This window comes from Acanthochromis polyacanthus, chromosome 7 (assembly GCF_021347895.1).
Source record: "Acanthochromis polyacanthus isolate Apoly-LR-REF ecotype Palm Island chromosome 7, KAUST_Apoly_ChrSc, whole genome shotgun sequence".
NCBI classification, from domain to species: Eukaryota; Metazoa; Chordata; class Actinopteri; family Pomacentridae; genus Acanthochromis; species Acanthochromis polyacanthus.
The window spans coordinates 33,089,959-33,115,969 of NC_067119.1; the positions used below are offsets into that span (position 1 = coordinate 33,089,959).

Below are 26,011 nucleotides of genomic sequence, written 5' to 3' on the forward strand. Positions count from 1 at the left end.
AAAAACATGCACTTAAACTTTATATGATTTACCTTTTTTATAGCACATTTCATCTCTGAAATTAAAAGCTGAAGTCTCATTTTAAACTCATCAGTGCTCCACAATTTATGAAATTAGCAGTCAACAGACATTTTCTACCCAGCTGTTAAAGTAGGTTTGGTTCTTGGTCACAGTTCAAAGTAAATTTAAAAAAAGTTATCAGACAGATAAGTCAGTGAATCAGCCCTTGCGCAGGTTTCAGCTTAGAGAGAGTCATTTTGAAAACAGGCACCCAAAATACATTTTTACCTCTTACTAAAAAAGCTGTGTTAATAACAAATAAAATGCACACTTCCCCAATTCACTGCAGAATCAATCAATGGGACAGATTTTGGTATGGAAATAAACATACAATGTCTGCTGTGTTCAGGGAGAAGAGGACTATAATACTGTGCAGTATGCAGTCCATGTGGAATATGTTCTACTCTTTGACTATTTTGGGTTTGAAGTCGTGTCTAACAGCCTTGGTGAGTTCCTCTGCATACTCAGCATACCGACCAGTCATCTGCACAGAAAGGTACAGAGAACAGGTCATGTTAGCATAGAATAATTACATAGCATAATATGCAACCACTAAATTATTGCAGGAACAAATAAACACACGGCAGCTGGAAGTCACTGCCTCTTTAAATTGTGTGAATATATTGGAGCATTGGTCGAACACAAGTGGGTATATTTACTCTATTACTGTACTTTTGTGTAATTCAGACATACTTGTACTTTACTTGAGTATTATACTTTAATTCCACTCATATAGTGCCACTCCGCTACATCTAAGAAGGGAATTTTGCTTGTGCTTTTTGATGACCTGATTTTAGAGTAAACTTCCCAACAGCATGAAGAATCTGAGATAAACTGATTAGTCAAAATGAACTGGCAACTATTCTGATAATCAAATTCCAAACAAATTGTGGCTTTTGCTGATACTTCATTTACCTTAAAACTCCATTTGTCACTGATTTGTCTGTTCAAGTTGAGATCCATTTCTACCACCAGGAGTCCGTCGCGGGTCCTCGACAGCCCCGGGGTGCGGCTGCCATCAGGAGCAGCCACATAACTGGACCCATAGAAATGTCCAAAGTCATGGTGAGCTGCAGAAACCAGGAGAACAGACTATGACTGATGATACATGTTCAATGAGTCCAAACAGTGTATTGTAAAGACATATTCTTTTTTATATAATCAATGAGCAACAGTTTCCTGCTCATAGTTACAGGATCATATGTGTCCATTAATAAACTGATTAACATAGATTGAATCTCTACATTTACTGTACAACACAGTAATTGTATATTAATGACAATATAAATGATTTGTCAATTTAGTATGGTAAAAAAATAAAAAATCTCTTACCTTTTTTTCCATCACCAGATGTGAATTCACTTTTAAAATGTTCCTGCACAAAACATGTTTTACATGACTTCATATGTTATCATGAACCAGAAACCTGTTATGAACTACCTGTATGTGTATGTTTGCAGTGGACTCACCGTCCCAACACGGTTGATGGCACAAGTAAAGCAGTGGTTAGCTATCGCTGCATTTCTGGCCTCTATAGACCACATGGGTTCACTGTAGAGAGGAAATAACAGTAATGATAATGCATATATAATAGTATATAATAACAGCAACAGGTCCTGGACTCTTCCCACTGTTACCCATAGACCTGGGCCCCCTCCAAAACCGAGAATTCTGTAGGGGCAATTATGTTGTGATCATTTGATTAACTGAAAAATTGTTTCTGAATATGCGCACTACTAAAGTTAAGTTCCGTGAAAAAGTATTTGCCCCCTTCTTTTCCACCCTTTAATGTTTAAGATCATCAAACAAATTATATTTCAGACAAAGAAACAATGATTCTAATGCATTAATGCTGGGCTTTAAGTTTGAGTAGTGGAAACAATAAAGGGTACAGGAACACAGTCTACCACAGTTTTGTAAAATAGCACAAAAAAAGAGATTCAGGGGGAAATGAGGTGCCATTCTCTAAATCACAAGTCAGTGTACCTTCAAAATGATTATCATGCAGTTATGTAATGGTTAAAGGGTAAAATGTGGATATACAGTTCCTTGTGAAAGTATTCGGCCCCCTTGAACTTTTCAACCTTTTGCCACATTTCAGGCTTCAAACATAAAGATATAAAATTTTAATTTTTTGTCAAGAATCAACAACAATTGGGAAACAATTGTGAAGTGGAATGAAATTTATTGGATATTTTATACTTTTTTTAACAAATAAAAACCTGAAAAGTGGGGTGTGCAATATTATTCGGCCCCTTTACTTTCAGTGCAGCAAACTCACTCCAGAAGTTCAGTGAGGATCTCTGAATGATCCAATGTTGTCCTAAATGACTGATGATGATAAATAGAATCCACCTGTGTGTAATCAAGTCTCCGTATAAATGCACCTGCTCTGTGATAGTCTCAGGGTTCTGTTTAAAGTGCAGAGAGCATCATGAAGACCAAGGAACACACCAGGCAGGTCCGAGATACTGTTGTGGAGAAGTTTAAAGCCGGATTTGGATACAAAAAGATTTCCCAAGCTTTAAACATCTCAAGGAGCACTGTGCAAGCAATCATATTGAAATGGAAGGAATATCAGACCACTGCAAATCTACCAAGACCCGGCCGTCCCTCTAAACTTTCACCTCGAACAAGAAGACTGATCAGAGATGCAGCCAAGAGGCCCATGATCACTCTGGATGAACTGCAGAGATCTACAGCTGAGGTAGGAGAGTCTGTCCATAGGACAACAATCAGTCGTACACTGCACAAATCTGGCCTTTATGGAAGAGTGGCAAGAAGAAAGCCATTTCTCAAAGATATCCATAAAAAGTCTCATTTAAAGTTTGCCACAAGCCACCTGGGAGACACACCAAACATGTGGAAGAAGGTGCTCTGGTCAGATGAAACCAAAATGGAACTTTTTGGCCACAATGCAAAACGATATGTTTGGTGTAAAAGCAACACAGCTCATCACCCTGAACACACCATCCCCACTGTCAAACATGGTGGTGGCAGCCTCATGGTTTGGGCCTGCTTTTCTTCAGCAGGGACAGGGAAGATGGTTAAAATTGATGGGAAGATGAATGGAGCCAAATACAGGAGCATTCTGGAAGAAAACCTGTTGGAGTCTGCAAAAGACCTGAGACTGGGACGGAGATTTATCTTCCAACAGGACAATGATCCAAAACATAAAGCCAAATCTACAATGGAATGGTTCACAAATAAACGTATGCAGGTGTTAGAATGGCCAAGTCAAAGTCCAGACCTGAATCCAATGGAGAATCTGTGGGCAGAGCTGAAGACTGCTGTTCACAAACGCTCTCCATCCAACCTCACTGAGCTCGAGCTGTTTTGCAAGGAAGAATGGGCAAGAATTTCAGTCTCTCGATGTGCAAAACTGATAGAGACATACCCCAAGCGACTTGCAGCTGTAATTGCAGCAAAAGGTGGCGCTACAAAGTATTAATGCAAGGGGGCCGAATAATATTGCACGCCCCACTTTTCAGGTTTTTATTTGTTAAAAAAGTTTAAAATATCCAATTCCAGTCAAATTTCGTTCCACTTCACGATTGTGTCCCACTTGTTGTTGATTCTTGACAAAAAAATTAGAAATTTATATCTTTATGTTTGAAGCCTGAAATGTGGCGAAAGGTTGAAAAGTTCAAGGGGGCCGAATACTTTCACAAGGCACTGTATACTGTACATATAAATGATTAAAAAAATCATATAAATAAAGAAAAAATGCTCTGCTATGATGGGCAACCACAGCACATCATTTGCATATTGTACTCGGAGTCATAACTAAACTTAACAAATCACCATGATTACTACTACTGGTTCTATGGGGCATTGCTGGACTGCTGTGATTATAGTCAATGTTACGGACTCTCTGTGTAATTACTTTCAAATGTATCAAAATGTGTCTTGCAAGGACAGGATCAATGTTCCCATGACAAGTTGTTGATGGGACACTCATTACTGTAACAATGTACCAATAACTCTTTACTTCAGCCAGGACATGCATGAAAGAGACATTAACTTCAAAACATCATTTTGCAACAGAACTGTAAATGAAGAAATAAATAATATTTTGCTTATATAATTATGATTTTGGTTGTAATTGCTGCCATTACATATAATGAAACAACAAGCACACAAAGAAAAAATAAAGCATTCATATAGTACATTATTAGACATGCTGACTCCTTGGCTATGGCCTAGTCTAATTACCACAACACAATGGAGGCATAAATGTGAAGAACAGGAAAACGGTAAACACTGGGGTTTGTGATATTTTTGCCCCTCAGCCCATCCAGCATGTTTATACAGCTGTTCTTCAGGTAGTAAGTACTATATCTACTGGTTACCTAAGAGCTCCAACGGTAGCTGAGGGGTTGAAGATGATCTCCGCTCCGTTCATACTGTACATGAACCAGTTGAGAGGATGATGACGGCCGTAGCAGATATTCACAGCAATCCTCCCAAACTGTGTCTGGAACACTGTGTGGCCGGTGTTGCCCTCCATATAATATGTAGACTGAGGGTAAAAATAAAACACAGTGAGCATGTATGTTTTTTAAACTCTACACAGCTGCAGTGGATCTTCCAGATCATCCACTAACCTCGTTAAAGTCTCCAATCCTGGGAATGTGGTTCTTCCTGCTCTTTCCCAGCACATTTCCAGAGTTGGAGATCACCACCGCTGTGTTCCACAGAGTGCTGTGCAGCTCCTCCCTCTCCAGAATAGGGGAAACAACTACCATATTGTATTTTTTGCCAGCTAATGAAAGAATAAAGAGTCATTCAGTTTGGAATGAGCAGTAAATCGTATCTACTGCACTGTGACAAACCTCTGTAATGTCACCTCTTGACAGAAACGGGTGGTGTTTCCTTCTTCAGCAGATTCTGCAAACTCCGTCCATGGGTCTTTCTCACGGGTGCAGAAAGCAAAAGGCATGGCTGTGAACATAAAAATGCAAACCAGTCTCTTTTCATCTAATTTGCAATGTGTTTTTAATAGATTTATAAATCTAGTAGATCTGACTTGTGAAATCACTCACTCCAGGTCTCCTGAAAGCAGATGATGTTCACACCACACATGGCTGCTACCTCGACAAGTTCACCAATACGGTTGTGCATGGCAGTGATCTGTGATGGGAGGGCAGCGTGCATGTTTTTAAACGATTCACTTTAACCCAGTGGGGAAAGCGTATCTATTCAAGTACAGAAAATATATACATTTTTTGAGGTGCTCATTCTTTATTCACACTTTTGGATATGCAGTATATAAAAGATGTGTTGAACTGGGGCCACTGGTTTATATGATCCATTCTTACCTTTTTTGAAACAGAAGCAACAATCAGGGAAATGATGAAAAAGTGCCATCTCATTCTTCTAATTAATCTATTGCTATTTACACACTTCCTTATATACTTAAGTAGAATTTTACATGCAAGACTTTTCCTTGTAATGAAGTATTTCACACTGTGATAATACCTTTTAGTTGAATAATTTATGTAAATAATTCCTCACATTGCTGTACATTATGACCAATTCAAGACATTCATTCTCTCAGATGTCTCACAGCATTCAGTCTCTTTCTGCTCCACTGCGATTGTATTGCAACAGGTGTATGTAGACGTGGTACTGTGGTAAGTAATGTGTGTGTCGGTCCTGACCTGGTCCAGGATGGGAGCATCAGTTGGCAGAACGATGCGGTTTTGAATAAGTCCCACCCGGATCCTTCTGGGTGGCCTCAGCTGTTCCTGTACTGCATCAAACCTGTATCCTTTCAGCTCAAAGTCACGCTCTGAGGCAGCTTCCACAGCGCAGGCAGGGAGATCCAGCTTCCTGTAAGGGAACACATCCTTCATGAGTGTCTGCCAGGCTTTGGCCTGAAGTTGTCCTTTAAACCTGGGACATCTTTGAAATTTCTGCCCCCCAAAACACCAAAATTCAGTCAATAACAGCTCCACAACTATAAGTTTAGATTTAATAAGCTTGCACTCTATGAATCAGAGACATCTTCAATAATTTTGAACCAAATTATGTCTCCATGTCCTCATCACCAGGCCAGAGGTGAAACTTGACAAATATTTTTGTTTTAATACAATTGTAAGATAAAAACTGATTAACACTTCCCTTACAACAATGAGTCAGTAACAGTAATGTTGTTGAACTTGTTCTAAAAATTCTCATTCTTCCACCTGTGGCAAGCTGAATATCTTGGACAGAGTTGAGAAAAGCACGCTCCTTCTGATGTTCCACCAGCTGGTCCAGTCTCCATCATGTCCACTGTGGGATGCTGCCGCTGACCTTCCTCCAGGCCTCTGCTTCCAACTCCCCTTTTTCCACCAGTCAACTCTGCATTGCCTTCACTATACTGTTATGCTAACTTACATACTGTTTGAATTTTACTGCTAGCTATATATGGAGTATGTTTAATGTCAGAGCTGTACATCATAAGAGTAAACTATGAGTCAGTTTTCAATGCTAGCTTATACTTTGTCTGTGTCACATATCCTGTCATGCATGTATCCAAATGTGTGTTGTGTTTTCCTTGCTTTCCCACCCCTCCCTCTTCTCCCATCCCTCCCCCTTGCCCTCCTCTGTCCCTCTCAACCCGCCCGGCCAGCAGGCAGATGGGTCCCCCCTATATAGAGCCGGGTTCTGCTCGAGGTTTCTTCCCTGTTAAAAGGGTGTTTTCCTTGCCACTGTCGCCTTGGGCTTGCTCTGGGGGTCAGGCATATGGGTTCTGTAAAGGGTCTTGAGACGATTTGACTGTAATTGACGCTATATAAATAAAATTGAATTGAATTGAATTGAATCCTTAGTATATAAGGTCTCACAATTCACGTTGCATGTTGGGGCAACAACCAAGCGATGAATTTTAAGCAACCATAAAAGACAACCCCTGGGACTGTTCCTAGATGTGGGCAAACAGTTACCAAGCAAGAAGGGTCTTGACTAAGGATGTGACCAAGAACCTAAAAGTCACTGTAACAAAGCCTTAAATGTTCTCTGCAATCATTAGAGAATCTGTCAGAAGGATAACCATGTTAGCAGGACTCCATTAGTCATGCTTTCATGTTGGAGAGGCTAAATGGAGGTCGGTTGTTTGGAATTTGCATCCAATCTGCATCCAAAAGACTCTGAAAGCATGATAAAAAAGATTCTCTGGTCTGATGAGAGACAGTCTTTGGGCAGAACTTGAGCACCCAGAATGGCTCAAAGCCTGGCCACCATCAGCTATACACTGAGGCATGGTGGTGGCATCATCATGATGTGGTGGCGCCTCTCAGCAGCAGGGATTCTGGTCAGAGATGAGGGAAGGATGAATGCAGTCAAATACAGAGAGGTCCTTGAAACATGTTCCACAGTGCAGTAACCTGAACCTGGGTGATGTTGACCTTTAGGCACAAGGATACATAGACGTCAGTTTAGGGGGGGACGGTGGGGATGTGTCCCCCCCACTTTTTGTCAGGGGTCATTTTGTCTCCAACACATTCAAATTCTTCACATGTAAGCCGTTGTAAACCCAGTTATTTTCAGTAGTATAGAAAATTCCGACGCTCCTGAACGCACCATGCGCACTCGGCCGAGAGTTTCACAGACATGCAGCACACCCTCGTGAGGTCAAAAAAAAACGTGCCAATTGGAAGCTCCGACCAGAGGCGTGCAGGGGCAAAATTTCGGCCCGGGAGAATTAGTACTATATCGGCCCACAGACCCCTTCATCTCCATACTACGGTAGCTCAGCAGGTTGCGCCTCTGCCTTTGGTGCGGTGGTTGTGTGTTCGAGCCCAACTTGTGGCATTTTGCCGCCGTTCTTCGACATTTTCTCAAAGTGCTGTGGTCTCCATTCCCCCACTTTTAAAAACAAACTGACGCCCTTGCAAGGATAGCATAAACTTCCCAAAACGCAGGGACATAAATCCTGTAGAGACTCTAAAGATGCTATGTAGCTGTACCTGACCAAGCACTAAATTAATGATCTGTTACAGTTTTTGATTTAGAATACATTTACAAAGAAAATCTAAAATGTGTGTTCAGCTTGTCATTATTGGGCAGTGAGTGTAAATTAATGACAAATGGCAATTTTATCTGTTTTCAATGGAATTTGTAACACAAATTTGTGCAGAAAGTGAAGGGTTGACAATAAATTCTTAATCTACTGGACAGCCATAAAGTCTGTTTGGGCACACAAACTGCATGTATGAAGTTTCCAGCTTTTTGATGAGTAAATGTTTCTTTGGACAGGTTGAAAGGTTGTGTGTTGAAGCCTGCAGCCCTGACCAAAGTCCGTTCAGCAGAATAATAATTTACCGAGAACAAACTTAACAGAAAAAGCAACTTAAAAAGAAATGCTACAATGCAAGCCTTTACATGCCTGGTTCAGTGTATTGAAACACAACAGGCACGATCAACACAGTAAACTTCTTACTTGGTTTCCTTCCCGAACAGGATCCTTCGGACCTCGGTCAGCTCTGCCTCCGGTAGGTGAGACTCCAGACATTTCTCCACTGATTCAAACTCACATGCAGACATTCCTGCGGTCTCCTGTGTTTGCAGCAGCAGCAGCAGCACTCTTCAGATTCTCCAGTTTACTGTCTGTTTGTTCCTTTTATCTCTGACTCCAGTTATATAATCTGCAGCTCTGTCGAAAGAGGTGCCTCGGTTGCAGAAACTGGTCATTAACTGACCCTCAGTGAGGCGGTGGTGTGGTGTCCGAGGCTGCAGGTCCAGTCTTACATAAGGAGCTCCTCCTCTCTGTTTAACTCTTTGTTTGCTTGTTATTTTTAAATTTTGCCTCAGACAACAGTCAAACCTTGTAACTGCTCAGTACACTCCAAAACACTTCTATAGAGCTCCGGACGTCACGTGACTCCGTTTGTTTACGCCGCCATGTTGGCAGGAAACTCCGCTTCAAAATGAATGGCGCTGGTAGAAAATTTACGCCGTCTGATTTTACTTTTCATTTTAAATCAGACGATATTATAAAATATACAAACAAAATGGACAAACTAAACATTATCCGATCCATATCATGCCCCTGGTATCTTATTTAAGAATCTTGAGACGGTCGGAGCGGACCTTTTACCGGACCTGCGGTACCCTGACATCTACAATTACCTGACAAATTTTCCTTCATCCTACTCCGGTGAATCTCTTAACCCTTTAAGCTGCAGTCAATTCCAGCCATTTTCAGTACAAAAAATCGCTAATATTCTATTTGTAAATAAAAATATGACGAGAAATACAGGGAATATTGGACGCATCGCGAGGTGCATTTCCTTGAAAACGACCTATTCGTGGATAATATGCCGACTTCAAGACATGTTTTGGAAAAAATATTTTACAGGCTTGTGTCGTCTGGATGTCCAAGGTCGGATTATGGCCGTTTTTTGTGGAATATTTTCATCTGTGTGTAATAATGAACCCGGAAATGTGAGTCGCGCTGTGTACGCTGAAGCCATGTATAGAGAACAGATGGATGGATATTCGTTGTTTGTTGGACAAATGTGTTTATATTACCCGCTGTGGTAATCGCATCTGAAAGTGGTTTACACTGGCGGATTCATGAGAATCTAAGCTTTCCATCGGGGTATAGTGTTTGTATAATCGCGTTTCAGACATTTAGCAAATTGCTTATGCAGATCTCAAAGTGTACCGCGGGCGGGACACTGAAGCGCAACTGAAGCGGAACAGCGTATAAAAGCCTTGAGGGGTAAGAGAAATTACGCGATCAGATATAAAGCTTAGGAAACGGATTCTGTACCTGATACAAAGTGGTCGCTACATAAGCGGAATCCGTTGCCTGTGGGTTCCCACCGCTCCGTTTTCTTCTGCTCGCTTCTTGCGCGTTTTATGGCAGTGATCCACCTCTGTCGTCTTTCAGGATCTTTGGGAATCCGATAAAATGCTCTCCCCTTTGCTCGTCCTCGGCTGTTCTGGCATCCCGGGGCGCAACAACTGTCCACCATATGGTGGAACTCTCTGATGTCGACGCTGAAGAACGTTTAGGAGTTAGCTGGCAGTAGTTTAAACCATAGATATATACAAACACGTTTGTATATATCTATGGTTTAAACAGCGCGCCTTCCTGCCAATATGGCGGTGTTTTGATTTCGACTGTTGCATGCCGGGATTGTGTGACGTCATCTCCCGGAGCTCTATGGGGATGGCTAGTAACTACGTCATCGTGTCCAAAAACGTCACTTCCGTGTCCTACCAAACCAACGATATAATGGTGCTGTGTTGTGTCCTGTGTTGCAACAATAGAAATGATGTAAATAAAACGATATCTTTCAACCACTTTCCTCTGGACGAAAAGGAGAAGAGAAGATGGCTGACACTGATAAGGTAAGTCGGATTTCTAATCTTAGAAAATACATTTAGCGCCGGGAGCTAACGTGCGCTAGCTAGTATTAGCCGCTTGAATCATGTTATCTTTTTGTGTTATGAGGAGTGTTTGGGCCACATTACAAAAGAAACTAAAAGTGGTCGAGATTAAAGTCTCTGATAATAAGTTTATACTTTTAATTTATAAGAATAAAGTCTGCCGAGGGAGACTTTTGTCCCAGTTTTAGGGACTTGGACTTGCTTGACCAATCTGCCCAAAATACTCGACTTGACTAGGATATGGGTCTATGTGACTTGGATTTAATTAAGTCCAATACTTGGACTGACTTGCTAAAAATGTTTGACTAAGATTGTTTTAACTGTTATGGATTCATGATTAGTGTAAAGAGATGCGTAGTTATTTACATATGCAAATTAGCCATGTGCTCCCGGCAGAAGTTAGCGCTAGAGTGTGCTGCTGGGAATCTTTAGAGTATACTTTTCAAATCTAACATAACAACTCTAACAAAGCCAAGTAAACGACATTTAACCTCACACAGATGATAAAGCTAGCTTTATTTCTGACATCCTGTGTTTGTTAGCTTACACTACTTAGCTACTCACCTCAACACTGTACGTTTTCCTTTTCATTGACGCCTGCACTTTCCCTTTAAAACCACCTGCCAGCACACTAACTCTTACAACTCTGTTTGAGTTGTAAGAGTTAAGACCTCGCTTTACCGACTTCGGAAAATCCGCAAAATAAGATGTCACAGTGAAAAAGGTGACCGGTTCTTTCGCTACTGCCATTGTGTTTTCATTCGGTACGCCGCGGCTTGGACACGGAAGTGGTCCATGACGTCACACTAGCCATCCCATAAAGGTGTAAAGGATTAAGGATCATTGCAGGGATGTCACAGAAAAACTATTTGAGTTCCACAAAAAAGTTTTTCACAAGTGTTTTTAATTAAGAATTTTTAAAAAATGCTTCTTGGAGGCAAAACCCCAAAGTTGCCTCAAGGAACCATCTAAACAGGCTCCATTAAAACAAAATTAACTGAGCTCCAAAGAACTTAAGCAAGACAACTTTTTTTAAGGAACCATTTTCAAATAGTTGTTTGTGGACCCACCTGGTTCTGTTTGTGGTAAAAGGACTTTATAAATATTCCTTTACTTATATAGACTTCTGCAAAGTACAACTGTGACAGAAGGCAATAATAAAGACTTTAAATAAACACTGGAAGAAATGAGAGCCATTAATATCATTAAAGGCATTAGAGGAGATTTAATTTCCTACGACTTTGAACGTAGCATGTGCATGCGCACATACAACCTCTCCCTCACCCCCCTCTAACCTCCCCCTTCTTAACATTTACGAAGAAACGCCCCCCTCCAGAAACTTGCGTAGCACTCGTGAAGTTGTCTTTTACGGCTGGGTCCCCCTGGATCTTTATCTGCCATTATGTAAAAAAAGATGAGCAAAACAAGTCGCCAGCTAACTACGAAGCTATACCAAAGCAACACATACAGAAAACACGTAAGCCCAAGGCGTACGTAATCTACGTAACTAGGCCTGAGCCGGAAGATTTTTGATTAACAGGAAAGGGAGCAAACCAAACACCTCGGTCGGAGCGCATTGATTGGCTGATGTTTTTCAGGTCCTGCCATGTCCACAGTTATTTATTTATTTTTTAAATTCTTTTAGAAACCATACATACAAGTCCACTAAAGGTCAGTATATTCATTTTATGTGAATCAGACTAATTAAACAAAAAAAAAACATCCTCCATAATGCCTTTAAGAACCAAAAAGGATTATAAAATTAAATACAAAATGGAAATTCTTTCCATCTTAAACATCCATACATCATTCTCTATACACCGCTTTATCCTCACTAGGGTCGCGGGGGGTGCTGGAGCCTATCTCAGCTGACTCTGGCGAAGGCAGGGGACACCCTGGACAGGTCGCCAGTCTGTCGCAGGGCTACATATACAGACAAACAATCACTCTCACATTCACACCTACGGGCAATTTAGAGTCATCAATTAACCTCAGCATATTTTTGGACTGTGGGAGGAAGCCGGAGTGCCCGGAGAAAACCCACGCATGCACAGGGAGAACATGCAAACTCCATGCAGAAAGATCCCAGCCCCAGGCCGGGATTTGAACCGGGGATCTTCTTGCTGCAAGGCGAAAGTGCTAAACATATCATAAATATTATTATGGGTAAGCAAATTAAAATGAAGTAGTAGTGAAGAGAGAAGTAGATAAGACCAGAAGAAATAAAAAACATCATCATAGAAAGTGAAGCTCTACAACTGCTTAAAAATAAACAAAACAAAACAATCACCATCATGAACAGCTACTTTCACAGAGTAAACTGAAATAATATTTTCGAAAGCTTCAGGAAAGTCAGTTTGTGGATCTAAAACATTGTCAGTGCACCACTAAGTATTGTTTATCACCTTAGGCAGCAGATTCACCCTGACTGTTATTATTGTTATTTACTCAAAGCATTTTTTAAATTTTATGGGTGGTAACCTTTTCTTGTGTAGCCCTGCGACAGACTGGTGACCTGTCCAGGGTGCCCCCTGCCTTCACCCGAGTCAGCTGGGATAGGCTCCAGCACCCCCTGCGACCCTAGTGAGGATAAAGCGGTGTATAGAGAATGGATGGATGGAACTTTTTCTCATCACAGCAACTGCATCTTTTCAGGATCAGTTATCCACACTACTACGAAATAAAATGAGTCCTGAAAATGAGCAACTGTGGTGTAACTCAGTGGTTGTGAAATGTTTTGTCACATGACACACCTTTACATTCACTTACTGTCATTTTTGTGAGGAGCTGAAAGAAAGTGGGGTGACTGTACTTTGTGTCTCAATCCTTACTTGAATTTTAACTGAATGATCAGTGTGGTGATTGTTAGAACAATGGCCTCTGTTCTAGAATGCTTTGATTCCTCATTGTTAGATGTCTGATGGAGAAAACACCATACACGCATGCAACAAAGTACAGAAAATAAAGCATTTATTGCACAGATTTGCAATATATTCTTACAAGAGCAAACTAAAGTTATCCTTAAAGACTGTACAAGAGTTTGAAGTCAATGCACGTTGTACTCATTTTTCATTTATTTTACTACTTCTGTTACTGAAAAAAAAAGTAACGGCTGTCTACTAGATTAAATCAGAACCATACTTTATATCTTCAGGCCATAGTTGTGTTTGATCAGTGATTGATTTGTGATATCACTTTGTGTGGAAACACTTTGTGTTATCTTTGTATCATACTTGAAATGTTTAAAGTGAGTGTTTTCAAAGTTTGTGGTTGAAGCAGTTATTTTTGTTCATGCAACTTAAAGGCTACGAACAGAATAAAGAAGATGATACATCCTTTTTAATCATTCATACATTAACTCCATATAAGACATTTTCAACCATCTTCGAATAAAACACAATTCATTTGACTGTACAGCTTGCTAAAATAGAAAACATATGTCTGCTAATTTAACACATAATTCATCTGTTCTATGTAAATATGTCAGGAAATGGCGAGAAATCAGACTTTAAAGGAGAAACTGTTTGATTTGGTGACTCATCTCTTTGCAGAGATGTTTTTGCTGCTCTGCAACCTTCCTCTTCTGGTTTTTCTGTCTGGATCCTTGAGTTGGTCTGACAGTTTCCTCAGCAGCTCTACAACACAAGCATTAAAAAAGCAGCTATTAAGTTAATATGTATTTCTAGTAACATCCATCCATCAGCTACAGTGCCGTGAAAAAGTATTTGCCCCCTTCCTGATTTCTGTGTTTTTTGCATATTTATCACTCGCAAAGGTTTCAGATCATCAAACCAATTTTAATATCACACAGAGACAACCTAAGGAAGTACAAAATGCAGCGTCTAAATGATGATTCAATTTATTAAGGCACAAAAAAATCCATACCTATCTGGCCCTATGTGAAAAAGTAATTGCCCCCTGAACCTAATAGCGTGTTGTGCCACCTTTGGCAGCAATAACTGAAATCATGTGTTTGTGATAATTGGTAATGAGTCTTTCACACCGCTGTGGAGGAATTTTGGCCCACTCTTTGCAGAATTGTTTCAATTCTGCCATATTGGAGGGTTTTCTAGCATGAACTGCCCATTTAAGGTCACACCACAGCATCTCAAGTGGATTTACTGGTAAATCTGGACTTTGACTTGGCCACTCCAAAACCTTAATTTCGTTTTCTTTTTTAGCCATTCAGAGGTGGACTTGCTGGTGTGTTTCGGATCGTTGTCCTGCTGCATGATCCAAGAGTGCTTGAGTTTGAGGGCACAAACTGATGGCCACACGTTCTCCTTCAGGATCTTCTGGTAAACAGCAGAATTCATTTTTCCATCAATCACAGCAAGTGGTCCTGGTCCTGATGCAGCAAAGCAGCCCCAGACCATCACACTGCCACCACCATGCTTTACTGTTGGCATCATGTTTGTAGGAGCCAATGAGCTCGATTATTATAAATAGGAACCAATCTTTGTCCGGGCGGGTGTTCCGCCCAGAAGGATAAAACAGTTTTGACCGCCGCCGTCGAAAAGCCGGTAACAATGAAATGTTTGTTCATACAAAAGCTGTTGGACTATACTTATTTGGAGTAATAAACGCAGGTTATTGGAACCGCAAGCATTGGTCTCGGCTCTCTTCATCAGACGCGGTAAAGTTGTCTGGCGTGTCAACTATTTACATCCTGGTGAAGCACCTCAGGGGCTTCAAGCATTGGCTTAGCCTCTACATTCAAGTCAAAACTGTTTGAGTCAACATTGGACTTTTGACAGAAAGTGCGCTCTTGTTTGACGAGCGAAAGACAATATTAGAGCCGTATGTGAGCAGGCTGTGAGCTGGAGCAGCCTATCCAGCGGCACCTTGTTTGCCTACCTGCCGGAGAGGACGCCGGAGAGGGGCACGCCACCATAGCGGCACCTTGTTTGCCTACCTGCCGGAGAGGACGCCGGAGAGGGGTACGCCACCATAGCGGCACCTTGTTTGCTTACCTGCCGGAGAGGACGCCGGAGAGGGGAGAGCCAGCGGAGCCGGGTGAGGAGCCATCGTGTGGTGTTTCGGTTGTTGGCGTCGGCAGCGCGGAGGACGCCGAGGGATTTCGTTCATATGATCAAGGAGCAGCATTCTTCTGGACAAGGTATGGGTAGCGCTACCATAGTTATGAATGGCCATAAAGTTTGTGTGCACACATAATAGCGTAATTCCAATGCATTGGTTGCCGAAGAGGATGAACAAAAAACAATAACGTTACGTCATTGTTTGACGTGGTTGACTCTGTCAGTGCTATTTAAATGGAAGAGCGCGTTGCAGACGGGGACAAACATTCTGGCGTGGGTGTGTCCACAGATGGTAAACTGGACGCAGTGACCAGCTGTAGTGACACACACCAGACTAAAAGAGTGAGTAAACTCTCTGCTAAAGCTCTTGAGCAAAAGTTAGAGAGATTGCAAAGTGACAGGAAAGCTAAACTGAACAAAGCTGCTAAGTTAAGAGAAAATGTGCAATATTTGATGCAAAAATACAAAGGGTCCGACGTGCAAAATGGTCTTGATGATTTTATGAAGCTATGTGATGACATAAGGTCCATTCATGGTTCTGTGTTGGGTTTATTGCCACAAGATGAACAGGGCAGACACGAAACATGGTTTAAAGCAAAGATGATGTTTAATGATGAATTTATTGTCAACACAAAGGGCTGGCTATGTAGCAATGGTGTGTCGGAAATTGCTGCTATTAATAATGATGGTGGAATTGCTGAGCCAGATGATGTCAATCCCAATGACAGTGTTTCGAATGTGGGTGAAATTTCAACCAAAAGTGAAACCAGTAGCCATAAGTCAAGCACCACTTCCTCAGCTAGAGTTAAAGTTGCAGCTGAGAGAGCTGCACTTGTTGCTCGTGTGGCAGCTTTAAAGGAGAGACATGCGCTGGAAGTACAGGAGCAACAAATAAAGAGGAGAAAGGAAGCGCTGGAACTGGAAACCCAGCTGGCTGCCACCACTGCTAAGCTGGCAGTTTTGCAGGCCTCAGAAGGTCGAGGTTCTTCTCATGCAGCTTCTAATGGTATGAACTCTTATTTTGAAAAGGAGAAGAGGAAAATGGCAAAATGTAACATCCTTGACCCTTTGGCTAAGGAGTATGAACCTGCAACTTCCAAAGGAAAAAGAACATGTGGGACACTCACAGAGAACATGCAATCAACAATGGATACAAGGCCTAAGAAAATCGAAACTCAGAAAGCCATGTTGAATTGGGGTACTGGCACACGTCATCAAATGTCTTCGCAACCAACACAGTCTCTGCAAAATGGTACAACAACAGCTTGGCGGAATAGAGAACAAATTGGAAATATGAATCCTCAACAAAACAGTCCAGTACCACCTGGAGATGTTGTCACAGTCTTGCACAGACAAAATGAGATTACAACTGCTCTTTTACAGCAGCAGCGTTTACTGTCCTTGCCTGCACGGGATATTCCGGTATATGAAGGTGATCCACTTCAGTATAAAGCTTTCATCAAAGCATTCGAACAAGGAGTTGAAGACAAAGCGAGTAAAGCTGATTGCTTATACTATCTTGAACAGTTCACAGCAGGACAGCCAAAGGAGTTAGTTCGTAGCTGCCAGCACATGGCTCCTGAGTGTGGCTATGTTGTTGCTAAAGGGTTGCTACAAGAACATTTTGGCAGTGAGTACAAGATTGCTAGAGCATACATTGAAAAAGCTTTAGCCTGGCCAACAATAAAGTCCGAAGATGTCAAAGCCTTGCAGGCTTATGCCATGTTCTTGCGTGGCTGTTGTAATGTCATGGAAGAGCTGTATTATATGCAGGAGTTGGACATGCCAACCAATATGAAAACGCTTGTGTCAAAGTTGCCATTCAAGCTCAGGGAGCGATGGAGAGGCAAGGCTCATGACATTTTGGAAGCCACGGATGACAGAGCTCATTTCGGGGACGTGGTGACTTTTTTGGAAAAACATGTAAGAATACTTTCTGATCCAATCTTTGGGGATTTGGAATGTGTAGCGCAAAGCACAGTTGGGTTAAAACATCTCAACAAACTGAAGCCACAGTCGAAGTATACAGTGAAAGGAAGTAGTTTTGCCACTAGAGTAACATCTGTGGAGGCTGTGGACGAGAAACCAGCAAGAAATACCATCAATAAGAAGGAGAGCTTGTATTGTCTGTACTGTTCTCGTGCTCACCTGTTGGAGAAATGTCAACAGTTTAACAATAAGAAACACAGAGAAAAGATCCGTTTCTTGAGGGAAAAAGGAGTTTGCTTTGGATGCTTATGTTCTGGACATATAAGCCGTGAGTGTGGTAAACGTTTGCACTGTGAGGTGTGCGATCAACAGCATCCGACTCCACTTCATATCCAGAAGCACACTGGGCAATCTGAACAAACAGCTGAGTCACCAGTGACCAAACCAGAGACTCCCCCGCAGCTGTGTGGTCGTACAGGGGCTGGAAAGGATCAGTGCTTACTTTCTATTATTCCAGTGCAAGTTAAGTCTGCAAAAGGAAACAAGATCATAAAGACTTATGCTTTTTTGGATCCTGGCAGTACAGCAACCTTTTGTTCAGAACATCTCATGCAAAAGTTGAAAATGACAGGAACAAAGACTCATTTTCTTCTGAAAACCATGGGACAAGAAAGAGTTGTTCCATCCAATTCCTTGGTTGGGATGGAAGTGTCAGGACTGGAAGTAAATGATTTTCATCCCTTACCAGAGGTCCTCACACAAAAGCAAATGCCAGCAACGTCAGATAACATTGCTACTTCTGCTGATTTAGAAAGGTGGCCTTATTTGTCTAAGGTACACATCCACAACATAAAGGATGTTGACTTGTTGATAGGTACCAACGCTCCCAAGTTATTGGAACCATGGGAGATTGTCAACAGCTGTGGTGATGGCCCATATGCTATAAGAACAGTGTTGGGTTGGGTCATCAATGGTCTTTTAGGTGGTAATGGCAGCAACAGTAATGTGACGCTTCCTTCTATTGTTGTTAACAGAATTTCTGTGAAGACACTTGAACACATTTTGAACAATCAATATAACCATGACTTCAATGAGAAGACTTCAGTGGATACAGAAATGTCTAGAAAGGATATAAGATTCATGGAATCCTCTGCAGCCCTGCAGGATGAGAGGTACTGTTTGAAGTTACCATTTAAGAATCCTAATGTGCAACTTCCAAAAAACTTTGCAGTGGCAAAGCAAAGATTGCTTGGATTGAAAAATTGCGTCAGCAAACATTGGATGATGACGGGCTTAACACGGTGATGTGTGAAGTGGAAGCCATACTTAATGATCGCCCCTTAACCAGACTTTCTGATGATCCCAATGATTTAGAACCTCTCACACCGAACCATTTGCTTCTGCTGAAAGGGAAGCCAGCTTTGCCCCCTGGACTCTTTGAACCTTCAGATATGTATGTGAAGCGTCGCTGGAGACAAGTGCAATACATGTCTGATCTGTTTTGGAAGAGATGGGTCAGAGAGTACCTCCCACTATTGCAAGAGAGACAGAAATGGAATCAGAAAAAGAGGAGTCTGGTTGTTGGTGATATCGTTGTAATCATGGATTCCTCAGCTCCACGTGGTTCCTGGCCTCTTGGCAAAGTACTGGAGGTTTTTCCTGACAAAGGGGGTCTGGTGCGTTCTGTTAAGCTACTGACCAAAACTAATATTGTTGAAAGACCTGTAACTAAACTTTGTTTATTGCATGAGGTATAAACAAATGGGTAATGTGATGTACATTTATGGTTATTGAAGTTTTGCATTTGGCTCCTTTTGTAATGTATGTATTTGAATTGTTATGTCTGTTCGCCAGTAACAATTAGGGGCTGGTGTGTAGGAGCCAATGAGCTCGATTATTATAAATAGGAACCAATCTTTGTCCGGGCGGGTGTTCCGCCCGGAAGGATAAAACAGTTTTGACCGCCGCCGTCGCCGCCGTCGAAAAGCCGGTAACAATGAAATGTTTGTTCATACAAAAGCTGTTGGACTATACTTATTTGGAGTAATAAACGCAGGTTATTGGAACCGCAAGCATTGGTCTCGGCTCTCTTCATCAGACGCGGTAAAGTTGTCTGGCGTGTCAACTATTTACATCCTGGTGAAGCACCTCAGGGGCTTCAAGCATTGGCTTAGCCTCTACAATGTTCTTTTTATCAAATGCTGTGCCATTTTCACGGCAGATGTAACGGGCTGCACACCTTCCAAAAAGTTCAATTTTTGACTCATCAGTCCACAGAATGCTTCTCCAAAAGTCTTGAGGATCATCAAGATGCTTTTTGGCAAATATGAGACGAGCCTTTGTGTTGTTTTGTGACTACAGTGGTTTTCACCTGAACTCTCCCATGGATGCCATTTTTGGCCAGTGTCTTTCTTATAGTGGAGTTGTGAACACAGACCTTAACTGAGGCCAGCGAGACCTGCAGTTCTTTGGATGTTTTTCTAGGTTCTTTTGTGACCTCCTGGATGAGCCATCATCGCACTCTTGGGGTAATCTTAGTTAGTTGACCACGCCTGGGAAGGTTTGCCACTGTTCCAGTTTTCTCCATTTCTGGATAATGACTCTGACAGTGGTTTGCTGGAGCCCCACAGCCTTGGAAATGGCTTTGTAACCTTTTCTGGACTGACAGATTTCAATCACTTTTTTTCTCATTTCTTCTTGAATTTCTTTGGATCGTGGGATGATGTGTTTGTTCTTGAGATTTTGTAGCCTACTTCACTTTGTCTAACAGATTCTATTTAAGTGATTTCGTGATTCAACAAAGGTGGTGGCAACCATGTCGGACTCCGTAGTTTTCTCTGGACCCTTGCCTGATCTGACCAACGATGACATGTTTAGCCGCATGTCGTCGTTTCGCCGCTGGTTGTCTATGTGGTGTCCATCAAACGACGTGGTCGTAGTAATCTAGTAATCTATAAAAAACTTCTTTGTAATGCCAGGACAACTTATTATTCATCTTTAATAGAGGAGAACAAGAACAACCCTAGGTTTCTCTTTAGCACTGTAGCCAGGCTGACAAAGAGTCAGAGCTCTGTTTAACCTTGTATTCCTTTAGCTTTAACCAGTAACGACTTCATGAGCTTCTTTACACATAAAATAGTTATGATTAGAGATAAAAATTAATCTGGCCCTTCCTACAAATGTCACAGATGCTTTTGAATTGACTGTTAGACCTGATGAATATTTAGAATTCTTCACTCCTATATGTCTCTCTGAAATAATTTCAACAGTTTCTACATCCAAACCATCAACATGTCTTTTAGATCCTATCCCAACTAGACTCTTCAAGGAGATTTTACCTTTAATTAATTCTTCAATGTTAGATCTGATTAATCTCTCTCTAGTAACAGGCTATGTACCATAGGCTTTTAAGGTTGCTGTCATCAAACCCTTGCTTAAAAAGCCCACTTTAGATCCAGATGTGTTAGCTAACTATAGACCAATATCCAACCTACCATTTCTCTCTAAAATTCTGGAAAGAACAGTTGCAAATCAATTATGTGAACACTTACAAAGGAATAATTTGTTTGAAATGTTTCAGTCAGGCTTCAGAGTGCATCATAGCACAGAAACAGCTCTGGTGAAAGTTACTAATGAAAGTTAATCTTCTCATAGCATCAGATAATGGACTAGTCTCTATACTTGTTTTGTTAAATCTTAGTGCAGCTTTTGACACAATCTACGACATAATTTTATTACAGCCTCTAGAACATTCAATTGGCATTAAAGGGACAGCACTGGACTGGTTTAAATCCTACTTATCAGATAGGTTCCAGTTTGTGCATGTCAACAATAACTCTTCTGAGCATACTAAAGTTAATCATGGAGTTCCTCAGGGTTCTGTCTTAGGACCTATACTTTTCACATTATACATGCTTCCTTTAGGCAATATTATTAGGAAGCATTGTATTAACTTCCATTGTTATGCAGATGACACACAATTGTATTTATCTATGAAGCCAGATGAAACTGATCAGTTAGCTAGACTGCAAGATTGTCTTAAGGACATTAAAACCTGGATGACTTTTAACTTCCTACTGCTAAATTCAGACAAAACTGAAGTCATTGTATTTGGCCCCAAACATCTTAGAAACTCGCTTTCAAAGCAAATAGTTATTCTGGATGGCATCACGTTGGCCTCCAGTACTACTGTGAGGAATCTTGGAGTTATTTTTGACCAGGACATGTCCTTTAACTCACACATAAAGCAAGTCTGTAGGACTTCCTTTTTTTACCTGCGTAATATTGTAAAAATCAGAAACATCCTGTCTCAGAGTGATGCAGAAAAATTAGTTCATGCTTTTGTTACTTCCAGGCTTGACTATTGCAATTCCTTATTATCGGGTTGTCCAAATAGCTCTCTCAAACAGCTACAATTGATCCAAAATGCTGCTGCGAGAGTACTGACAGGAGTTAGCAAAAGAGATCATATTTCCCCTATACTTGCTTCTCTTCACTGGTTTCCTGTTAAATCCAGAATAGAATTTAAAATCCTTCTTCTGACATATAAAGCTCTTAGTAACCAATCTCCATCATATCTTAAAGATCTGATAGTACCATATTATCCTAGTAGAACTCTTCGCTCTCAAACTGCAGGCTTACTTGTTGTTCCTTGAATTTCTAAAAGTAGAATGGGAGGCAGAGCCTTCAGTTATCAGGCGCCTCTCCTGTGGAACCTGCTCCCAGTTTGGGTTTAGGAGGCAGATACCCTCTCTATTTTTAAGACCAGGCTTAAAACATTCCTTTTTGACAAATCTTATAGTTAGGGCTGACTGGGTGACCCAGAGGGGTTCGGCCTGTGTCTTCATTGCACAGCTGACTCCCTCTTGGACGTCCCTTCGTTCTGCCTCTAGTCATGCTGCTATAGGCCTAGGCTGCTGGGGGACTTTTCTTGACGCACTGAGCCCTTCTCTATCTACCCTTACATTTAATATGTATACCGTTATTGCAGTACATTCACTCTGTTTCCCCCTGTGCTATTTCTCCGAGTGTCCCTGGTCCCAGAGCTGGATGCTTCAGATCTGCGGTTAATGTTCCACCAACTGGTCCAGTCTCCACCATGTCCACTGTGGGATGCTGCTGCTGACCTTCCTCCAGCCCTCCGCTTCCAACTCCCCTTTTTCCACCAGTCAACTCTGCATTGCCTTCACTATACTTGCTATGCTAACTTACATACTGTTTGAATTTTACTGCTAGCTATATATGGAGTATGTTTAATATCAGAGCCGTACATCATAAGAGTAAACTATGAGTCAGCTTTCAATGTTAGCTTATACTTTGTCTGTGTCGCATATCCTGTCATGCATGTATCCAAATGTGTGTTGTGTTTTCCTTGCTTTCCCACCCCTCCCTCTTCTCCCATTGCTCCCCCTTGCCCTCCTCTGTCCCTCTCAACCCGCCCGGCCAGCAGGCAGATGGGTCCTCCCTATATAGAGCCGGGTTCTGCTCGAGGTTTCTTCCCTGTTAAAAGGGTGTTTTCCTTGCCACTGTCGCCTTTGGGCTTGCTCTGGGGGTCAGGCATATGGGTTCTGTAAAGCGTCTTGAGACGATTTGACTGTAATTGACACTATATAAATAAAATTGAATTGAATTGAATCAGGTTTGGGTGTGGCCTGTGGAATTGAACTCAGCTTTCCCAAAACTGTGGTTAGTCACAGTTGTGATTTAACAAGGGGGGCAATTACTTTTTCACATACGGCCAGATAGGTTTGAATTTTCTTTTGTGCCTTAATAAATTGAATCATCATTTAGAAGCTGCATTTTGTATTTCCTTGGGTTGTCTCTGTGTGATATTAAAATAGGTTTGATGATCTGAAACCTTTGCGAGTGATAAATATGCAAAAAACACAGAAATCAGGAAGGGGGAAAATACTTTTTCACGGCACAGCATACACCGCTTAATCCTCACTAGGGTCGCAGGGGGGCTGGAGTCTATCCCAGCTGACTTATGCGAAGACAGGGAACACCCTGAACAGGTCACCGATCTATCACAGGACTACATAAAGAGACAAACAGTCACACTCAGATTCACACCTACGGACAATTTATAGTTACCAATTAACTTCAGCTTGTTTTTGGACTGTGGGAGGAGACCCACAGAAAACCCACACATGCACAGGGACAACATGCAAACTCCATGCAGAAAGATCCTGGGAAGGTAGGGATCTTCTAGCTGCAGGGTGAAAGTGCAAACCACCAATACACTGTGCAACCTATGTCTAGCAAGTTTTAAAAAAAATAAAATAAAACTTCTACACATGTTTGAGCAGCAGGAGTCCTCAGAGAGTCACTTAAAGTCTGCTGCTTGGTCAGTCCTGTTGGGCAGTTTTCTGATTTTGTTGGTTTTTGTTACCTGCTAACTTAGGGTGACTCTGGCTATAGTTGTTTAGGAGAGAGACATACGTCCGTCCTTCAGCGTCATCTCCTGGAGGAAAACAAAGTCACCCATTAATTCCAGCTAAAATCAAACTTTCATATTCATCTTTCAAAACTATAATCAGACCTGTACCATGACGTTGATTTATGGTTCCTCTGAAACTTCAAAAAGTACCAGCATTTGTTTGTTCTGTCACTTAACAACATCATCTATCTAAATGTGGAATCAAATTATTTTGGCCAGACATTGTTAAGTTGATTAGGCTGGCCATTTATTCCGTTGAAGTTCTGCTGATGGTTGGAGCAGACAGACTCACTGCAGACTTTCAGGAGGACGTAATACTGTCTCTGTACCAGAACGCTGCTGGCTAGAGCCACGCTGTACTGCCTCGCCTCCAGGTTCATCACTTTACCGCTGCTGTCCATCAGGTCCACACACTCTACAGACAGAATTTTACTGTTTTAATGCTAGTCTTCTTTAACACAACCATGTAATAAAGAAAGTTGTGTCAGTCAATAGATAAGATCTGTTCATAACAGTTCTGAATCAATAATTCAAGATATTAATGCTGTAGAAGAAACTGGTGTTAATTTTCTGACAGATTCCTGAAATTCAGACAACTCTATGTGAGGTTTTGTCCTGCTGTTACACTCTATTGATTTCTCCTGGTAAGTAAACAGAATAAATGATAACCGTCTTTTTCAAGTTCAAACCAGCGCCAATACATGTGAGAGTCTGTGAGTACCTTTGAAGTCCAGACTGCACCTCTGCTTTAGATGATGGATGAAGTTTATCAGCTTGCAGTTGAGGTTGAACATTTCCATCTTGCCATCTGCCAAGAAAACCATCTTAACACTCATACAAAAAAATATGAGCCATCAGAAATGTGCCATTCTATTGTACATACTGTATGTCCACTATCTACTGTTCACAAAAGAAACATTTCATGTCAGCCAGGAACATGAAACAGACAAAAACAATACCCAAGAACTGCTACTAACCTCCAAACAGGATAGTGACAAACATCTTCTGGTCCTGACTGCAGTTCAGCTCTGCTGGTGCTGCAGCTACTCGTAGCTGGAAGCATTTGTGTATTCCAAATAGTTCAGGGAGTCTTTGAAGAAGTTTGGACTGGGCCCCAACAACAGTAAAAGTGTTGTGTTCTGCACTTTTTCACACACAGGGAGCCCTGAGAGAAGCTGTATGAAAAGGCCTGTGTAATGTAGAGATTGTAAATACACACACACACACACACACACACACACACACACACACACACACACACACACACACACACACACACACACACACACACACACACACACACGAGTGTGTGTCTTGCTATCATTGTGGGGACATACCATTGACTCCCATTCATATCTAACCCCTAACCCTTATCCTAACCCTAACCTTAACCAAACCCTAACCCAGACCAAAACAATGCCTAACCCTAAAGAAACGTTTTTGCATTTTTACTTTTTTCAGTAACAACAACATGGCCAAGAAAACACTATTTAAACTTTTGGGGACCAAAATGAGGTCCCCACAAGTGACATAGTTTTCGGTTTTCCTACAGTTGTGGGGACATTTGGTCCCCACAATATAGCAAAAACATGGGCACACACAGACACACACACACACACACACAGACACACACACACACACACACACACACACACACTCCTTTCCACCTCTTCTTCTTCTCCTTTACAAAGCTGAGGACTTTTAATTGAGGTGACAAAAGACTACTGTTGCTTGTATCCATGGAGCTTCTACACACAGACAGACTAGCACACTGGACTTTATAGCAGTTTTTTACACTGTGATGTCAAGACTGAAAAATGGAGGTTTTATCGTTCTGTATTAGAATTTTCCGTTATGTATTAGAACTAATAAGGTAAATGTCCCAACACCATTTGCAACCTTCAAAGGAGAGATTTAATCTACTTTTACAGCTATTTGAATTTGAATTTGAAGCTATTGAATTTCCCTTCGGGGATGAATAAAGTGATTCTATTCTATTCTATTCTATTCTATTCTATTCTATCAAAGAATGTGAAGCAATGTATATGCTTTGATTACTTTATTTATATTCCAAACAGATCACAAGCTAAAAAATGAGCTCTCACAGACTGCCTTGGTTGCCTATAACAACCTGTGGCCTCATTTCGTTGTTTTCCAG

General features: G+C 41.4%; 2 protein-coding genes across 2 annotated transcripts; both read right to left on the minus strand.

The window, feature by feature from the left end:
- Nucleotides 1-12: 12 nt before the first annotated feature.
- Nucleotides 13-8,813, minus strand: upb1 (ureidopropionase, beta). Its single transcript, XM_051950754.1, has 10 exons — nucleotides 8,489-8,813; nucleotides 5,724-5,895; nucleotides 5,106-5,193; nucleotides 4,906-5,004; nucleotides 4,668-4,822; nucleotides 4,413-4,582; nucleotides 1,530-1,611; nucleotides 1,393-1,435; nucleotides 976-1,130; nucleotides 13-544 (listed from the first exon to the last, which is right to left on the minus strand). Exons 1-10 carry the CDS (start codon nucleotides 8,590-8,592, stop codon nucleotides 461-463), a joined length of 1,152 nt encoding a protein of 383 aa, XP_051806714.1. The 5' UTR covers nucleotides 8,593-8,813; the 3' UTR covers nucleotides 13-460.
- Nucleotides 8,814-13,399: 4,586 nt separating this feature from the next.
- Nucleotides 13,400-25,026, minus strand: LOC110965430 (uncharacterized protein C22orf15). The gene is made up of 5 exons (XM_022214475.2): nucleotides 24,831-25,026; nucleotides 24,575-24,661; nucleotides 24,146-24,268; nucleotides 23,806-23,877; nucleotides 13,400-14,081 (listed from the first exon to the last, which is right to left on the minus strand). Exons 1-5 carry the CDS (start codon nucleotides 24,853-24,855, stop codon nucleotides 13,984-13,986), a joined length of 405 nt encoding a protein of 134 aa, XP_022070167.1. The 5' UTR covers nucleotides 24,856-25,026; the 3' UTR covers nucleotides 13,400-13,983.
- Nucleotides 25,027-26,011: the final 985 nt, after the last annotated feature.